Below are 7,761 nucleotides of genomic sequence, written 5' to 3'. Positions count from 1 at the left end.
CTGTAGCTTTATTTAGTAACTTATTTAATTATTTCGAAAACCTTTCACAATATTTATATGACCTAACTCGATTGGACGAGGCTGGCCGAAGTTCGGATGCAGTCAAAATAGGTGAAATTATGCGAACTTGAGTCCCATTGATACTAATCACACTCCTGGGAATCCTGTTTTAGAGTAAAATACAATTATTGCTATTTGGGTTTTAATCCATTTCGCACAATTATGCTCCTCAATAATATCTAAAACCAGTCCAACACCAAAATCATTTCCACAAAATTTTTGATAGTTGCCATCATCAAGAAATCTGAGTGTGGCGCATAATTTTGAAAAAGGGGTGCACCCTTCCCACGAAAGCGTTTGTGGAAATGGTCCTTAATTTTGTTTAGTAAGGAGTAAAATGCTTCCATTCAAATCTGCAAAATAACTTCATTTGAAGCTCATTATTTGTCACTTAAGCAATTTCTTACTTGGTGCTAGGTAGTTCCAAGGGATTGGAATGATCACGCGAATGTTTTCCGTATTCGCGACATGTCAATCACCACCATTTTTGTCATTATAAAATAGAGTTCATATCATATAATATTTTGTAATAACAAAATCAATTTTGCAAATGCTAAAATTTCCGCCACAAATTGATCAGCTGTTCATTTATCTGTCAAATCATCACTTTCTGAAGTTGCCAGCTCAATTCAACTTCAACTGAAATAAGTTGTAATTCGTAATACCAAACAGGAGTTAGTTGTTTTAATTACAACCCAACTAAGTTGAGTTGTACACCGTAATAGGGGCATTAGTTTCGTGTACATCGTTGTGCTGCTAGCCTCAGAAGACTGATATGACTTTATTCATTTTATTACACTGTTAGTCTTACTTATTCCAATTAGTGTTTTCGTAGAACACAGTTGGCTTTCTTGCTCAATAACTCAATTAAGTACTGAACTGCTTCGTGGCTTATGAGCGGTTATTCATTTTAGAGGCTCCTGCGATTTATAACGAGATTGACTGAATTTTTGTATGTGTGCGTGTCGGGTATTTGACGCTTGCCCCGCGACTCAAATAAAAAGCCATCAAACAACATTTGCATTGAGAAACCGTAGCGTTCGGACGTGAATATGTCGTCATCGGATGATAATTTTTTTTACTTGAAACTACAGCAGTTTTATTAAATAATAAAAAAATTTATAAAAATTTTATTAAAGAATAATAAAAGCTTTACATTCCATAAAGCTGGTAAACATTGATAATTTTCAATAAATTTTAATACGAATTGATGTTCTTCCGCGCACTTCCCTGCAAAAATTGTTGGATTACGTGTTCCATTTTCTTCATGTTGGAGTACTCTAACCATTGTGAATGATGACAAAGTGTGATCTCTTATCTGTCAACTGCCTGACAGGCTGTTCAATATGGCTACTTTTCAGCGTTTTGACAGGCTGTTCAATATGGCTACTTTTCAGCGTTTAGACAGGCTGTTCAATATGGCGGCGCCTATCTTCAGCGGGTGATAGAAAGAGATACAGAATGAGACAGCGATAGTCAAATACGAATCAGGTGAACCAATCACTTGGAATTTTGACGTTTATGCAGAAGAGATCACACTTTGTCATCATTCACAATGTACTCTAACAATACTCCTTTGCAATGCGTTTGCGGACCACCATCAGCCGATCATTGCTTGTTTCTTAACAACCGTAATCACGACACGATGACGATCGAACAGAGTTGCCAAAAGTAAAATATTTCATACAAATAACTGATAATAAAATGTTACTATGGCAACTCTGATAAAATGCAACCGCGCACTGGTTTTATGTATACATACTATAGTATAGAGAAATATTAGTTTCTTAATTCACGCAAATGCTAAATAACATAAGAATATTCGTAGTATAAAATATACACTTCGTGTTGTAACGTCGTCGCGTCAAGTTCGTTTCCCCACAACTCATGCGGCAGTTACTCACGAACGTGCGTACCAAAAACGTGTCAGCTGACACGACCTATCTTATGAGTGTGCAATGTAAACGAAAACTCACCGACGTGCAACGCTCGTACGTACGTAGCCCGGAACGTAGAAATCAAAACAATTTTGATTTTTTCCGTAAGAACGTGTCAGCTGATCGCTCTCTCACTAGACAGAGTTGCCTGGGATTCAAGGGGTTGTGTAGCGCAATATATAGCTTCTCCAACCCAATTGTCAACCTCACCTTCGAGTGGCGAATCCCGTTTCACTAACAGACGAGGCTCTGGCGACCCCAAGCTCCTCATGGAACTTGGGGGTGGGGAGGGAGGGATGGCCTGAAGGTTTAATGTGGCCATATAAATCGTTCCCGAGATGGTCGGGCCAGCACCTTAATGGTGCTGTGTTACCGGAGCGTATCGGATCTGTATCCGACAAAGGACCATCACATCGATAACACTCCCCAAAGCCTTCGGGGAGTAACTAATCGCTACAACACCAACAACAACAACAGAGTTGCCTAGTAAACTTTTGTGCGCTAATTTTTGATCGTTTGCAGTTTTATGCAAAAACACCTAATTAAAGTTTGAATAATTGTGAAAATAATTCGAAATAATTATGTAAAAGTGCAGATTATAAATATGTAATCTGTTTATATTTATTTAATATTAATTCCAGCCTTTTACAACATCAAAAATTAAATTGGAAACAGTTGATGTTTCCATAAGCATGCATGCAAAATGGCCAATGGCAACAGTGCTTATCTGTAAACAATACACACACAAATATATTATGTACATGTACACAGACGCACACATTGATTCCTACGGGCTTGAGGGTTCGGCCAAACGTGTTTCGTACGACAAACGTCCGTACGTACGGCAAACGTCGGTGGGTAATTGCCGCTTCAACCGCGTGCTATAAAAGGACGCTATTCATGCGGTTGAGAACAAAATGGCGGATAGTGAGGGAATCGAAATGACAAAAAATTATTAAAATAGTTGAAAAACTTAAAATTTATCGTACTTGGAGTAAACCATTAAATCAAATTGAATATAACATGGTGTGGTGCCAAGTAAAAACCAACCCTAATTGAAAATACGAACAATTATAATAATTAATACCAAATTGTAAGCTGCTACACATGGTTCTGGCTACCTTGGTACTACCATTGTGTATTAGTGGAGCTAAAATTACATATACAACAATCTGAAAAAAGAACAATCCGACATACAACCTGGCGTTAATGACTAGCGTCCGTGCCATTCAACCAAACCCAAAAAAAAAAAAAAAAAGTATAAAATATAAAAGTTGTATTGCCCCTCTTCATTTAATTTGATTTTAAATTAAATTCACTCCGATAATTCTTTCCGACACAATTCCTCTTTAGTACTTTGGCATATGATCCTCTGTGGGTGCTCCATGGAGTACTACAGTGAAAGTACTTTGGAAAGCACCTCACGTATGTACTCTATGGAATACTCACAAACAAAGCGAGAGTGGGATCGGTAATAGTCTAGTTGAGGGGTCGACTGCTAATACGCTACCAAAAATATCGAGAGGTGTCAAACGACGCGTTTTGACATCAGTATTAATAATCCGAAGGCGGAAAATAAAAATATTAACGCGTTCAAAACATATTAACGAAAAACCGAAAAAAGACCCGCGGGTACCTCCGAAACCGGGGGTCGGATCCATAGTATTTTTGCGCAGAACACCTTTTGGCGTTGGCGGCCTTCGGCCGCGCTTATAAAAAATAACCCTGGGCTACGCCATGCCACGTCCGGGTGTGTGGTTTAACCGTGGCTACCGCCACGGTGATGCACAATTTTTTTGGTGGGTACAAACACAACAACAACCACATGGAAATCGCCAACTTCAACTGCAAATATCTCCGGACACAAATAAAATTTTTCTTTTCCGCCTTCGGATTATTGTTCTCGAGATTAATAAGCGTATTTTGACACCTCACTCGATATTTTTGGTAGCGTATTAGCAGTCGACCCCTCAACTAGACTATTACCGTGGGATCACCTACTCCTCTCCTAGGACATCGCAATGTTAATTGGAGCACATTTTTTGTATGAATGCAGATTAGTTTTGGAACACACCTATACTCCTAAAGGAGTATTCCTTACACTATGGAGTACTCTCGTTTTTTGAAGGGTCGTTCATTTTGAATGGTGACACAAACTAAATACAAAACTGATGTTTTGTCAATCACACCCCGCGACTATCAAATAAGCAAGCGTCAAATGAAAAAATCAAAATTTTTTGATTTTCATCAGCGTGTAGCCGACAACAAATACGTGGGACAAGAAGCCACACGACTGCACTAACACACACAAAATTCAGTCAATCTCGTTGTAAATCGCAGGAGGCTCTAATACTCATTTTTAGGTTAGTTCAATAATAACCTTAAAAGATGAATAATTGCAGCTCACTGATGTATATCTGGTACGTTCCGGTAACAAAAAGCACCATGATGCGGCAGTTAACCACCGACGTGTGCCGTACGTACCGACGTTTGTCGTACGAAGCACGTTTGACCGAACTCTCAAGCCCGTAGGAATCAATGTGTGCGTCTGTGTACATGTACATAACATATTTGTGTGTGTATTGTTTACAGATAAGCACTGTTGCCATTGACCATTTTGCATGTGTGCTTATGGAAACATCAACTTTTTCCAATTTAATTTTTAATATTGTAAAAGGCCGGAATACATATTAAATAAGTATAAATAGATTACATATTTATAATCAGCACTTTTACATAATTATTTCGAATTATTTTCACAATTTTTCAAACTTTAATTAGGTGTTTTTGAATAAAATTGCAAACGGTCAAAAATTAGCGCACAAAAGTTTACTAGGCAACTCTGTCTAGTGAGAGAGCGATCAGCTGACACGTTCTTACGGAAAAAATCAAAATTGTTTTGATTTTTACGTTCCGGGCTACGTACATACGTACGGGCGTTGCACGTCGGTGAGTTTTCATTTACATTGCACTCATAAGATAGGTCGTGTCAGCTGACACATTTTTGGTACGTACGTTCGTGAGTAACTGCCGCATTAAGGTAATAGCCCGACCATCTCGGAAACGATTTATATGACCACATTAAACCTTCTAGGCCATACCGCCCTCCCCACCCCCTAGTTCCCTGAGGAACATGTAATCGCCAGAACTTCGCTTGCTAAATACGTGCATGATACATTCATATTTGTAACAGGATACCCCTCGCGTAGGTGGGTTGCGGAAGCTTTGACGGTATAAAGCTTTGTATTGCGCTTATCAACCCCTTGAATCCCACGAAAAAATCATCTGAGCGACATTGGACTTAAATTTATATTCGGCTTTATTGCAGCAGCATTTTGCAGTTCTGGATTTTAAAGCAGCAAAAGTATGGCGATCCCTAACTCTGCGTAGACATTAAAAATAAATTTTCCTGGGTAGTAGTGCAGTTTACGGTACCCACCCTAAAGTTGGGCCAAGATTTTCGAGCGAGGTATCAAAAGACGCGTATTAATCTCGAGAACAATAATCCGAAGGCGGAAAAGAAAAATTGTTACTCTGTCCGCAGATATTTGCAGTTGAAGTTGGCGATTTTCATGTGGTTGTTATTGTGTTTGTACCCACAAACAAATTGTGCATCACCGTGGCGGTAGCCACGGTTAAACCACACACCCGGACTTGGCATGGCGTAGCCAGGGTTGTTTTTTATGAGCGCGGCCGAAGGCCGCCAACGCAGAAAGGTGTTCTGCGCAAAAATACTATGGATCCCACCCCCGGTTTCGGAGGGTCTCGCGGGTCTTTTTTCAGTTTTTCGTTAATATCTTTTGAACGGGTAAAAAAAGTTAACTTCCGCTTTCGGATTCTTGATCTAGACGTAAATACGCGTCTTTTGATACCTCACTCGAAAATTTTGGCCCAAATTTCGGTGGGTACGGTAAACTGCACTATTATCTTTCCCTGCGTACACAAATATATTTATAAACTTTACAATACATGTCTCTAATGTTTTCTTACTGCGTTGAAATCTATTCCGTCCTTAAATATTTTCTTGCAGTATAGTACATAACAATTATTTTAACTAAACATGCGTTGCACTAGATTTTTATATTGTTCATTACTCGTTTTCCAGCTATCCGCCAAACGGTGATGTAATTTAGCAAAATCTTTTTTCTCTTGATAGTTGGGTACACGCTCAATTAATCTGCGTGCCTTTTCAAATTCTTTCAAATGATAAAATGCTGTAGCGCGCCTATAAATGCTCTTCTCTGATGCATCCATTTGCTCTTCAACAAATTTGGTAACATATATAACATCTTCATAGCGTTCCTCATTCAACAAGCAAGCAGCTAAATTTGTTTGTATTTGAGTAAAAAGCGATTCCATTTCATCACCAGATACCCCCTCAGTGTTGGCTGATAAAGTATTGAACGGTTTATAGGAGATCAAACATTTTGCGGCGCGTGCAAAATATTCGTGCGCAAAGCGTGGATATTGTTTGAACATGACCACACCATTTTCTTTGAAGCGCAAGGCCAATGCATAAATTTCGGCTACATTTAATTTATGAATTTCCTTTGTGTCATGTATATTTAGTAAAGTAAGTATAAATCTAATTTCCCCCTTTTTTGTTGCAATAAAACAAATGGCTTGTTCCCCCACGATCATTTGGCGTGCAAGCAATTCTACATAGCAATCAGTAGGCGTAAGTGCCATTCCCATTACAACTTTTTGTTCCTGTCCATTGAATTCGCTGGCTAAGTAACGACTTTGATGTCCATTTAGATTTTGTACTTCCTCCACTTTGATCGTCAGTTTAGACACCAAATGTGGCTTATCCAATTGTTTAAAATTGTTTAATGAAATAACTTGTTTACGTAAACCTTTGAGGGGCATTGCCAACTCGGTGCCGATATACCATGACATTGGCTCGTGCTCAGCCATTTTTTATAGTTTTGTTTTATGAAATCGCACAATATTTAAAAATATTTTTTTGCACAAACTGTTTATTGTTTTTACAGCTGACTTTGACAATTCGCTAATTCACATGCTAACTTAATATAAACGCACGCTTCCAATATTTGTTCTGCGTGACATTTAGATTTGACGTTTGCACACATTCTTTATACCATTGTTTACTATATAGTTTGGCAGCTTAAGTAGAGGTTATGTTGCGAATAGAGTGGAAGGCAGTGGACTAGGCAGTCGAATGTCATATAATGAAGGAATGGTGTTCGGAGTTTTTTCAAAGTTATAAAAAAATATGATAAAAGCTTTAATATAAACAAAACTATTGTTTTAATAACAACAAAAACGCTTTGGTAATAGTCTAGTTGAGGGGTCGACTGCTAATACGCTACCAAAAATATCGAGAGAGGTGTCAAACGACGCGTCTTGACATCAGTATTAATAATCCGAAGGCGGAAAATAAAAATTTTAACGCGTTCAAAAGATATTAACGAAAAACCGAAAAAAGACCCGCGGGTACCTCCGAAACCGGGGGTCGGATCCATAGTATTTTTGCGCAGAACACCTTTCTGCGTTGGCGGCCTTCGGCCGCGATTATAAAAAATAACCCTGGGCTACGCCATGCCAAGTCCGGGTGTGTGGTATAACCGTGGCTACCGCCACGGTGATGCACAATTTTTTTTGGGGGTACAAACACAACAACAACCACATGGAAATCGCCAACTTCAAATGCAAATATCTCCGGACAGAGATAAAATTTTTCTTTTCCGCCATCGGATTATTGTTCTCGAGATTAATACGCGTCGTTTGACACCTCTCTCGA

At 38.8% G+C, this 7,761-nt stretch overlaps 1 protein-coding gene across 1 annotated transcript; it reads right to left on the bottom strand.

Moving 5' to 3' along the window:
- Window positions 1–5,298: 5,298 nt before the first annotated feature.
- On the bottom strand, window positions 5,299–7,089 carry Bdbt (Bride of doubletime). Its single transcript, XM_067759343.1, has one exon. The coding sequence runs from the start codon at window positions 6,912–6,914 to the stop codon at window positions 6,048–6,050; it is 867 nt and encodes a 288-aa protein (XP_067615444.1). The 5' UTR covers window positions 6,915–7,089; the 3' UTR covers window positions 5,299–6,047.
- Between the last annotated feature and the right edge of the window lie 672 nt (window positions 7,090–7,761).

This window comes from Eurosta solidaginis, chromosome 1 (genome assembly GCF_040869045.1).
Source record: "Eurosta solidaginis isolate ZX-2024a chromosome 1, ASM4086904v1, whole genome shotgun sequence".
Taxonomy (NCBI): domain Eukaryota; kingdom Metazoa; phylum Arthropoda; class Insecta; order Diptera; family Tephritidae; genus Eurosta; species Eurosta solidaginis.
This window is presented reverse-complemented; position numbering and strand designations above follow the sequence as displayed.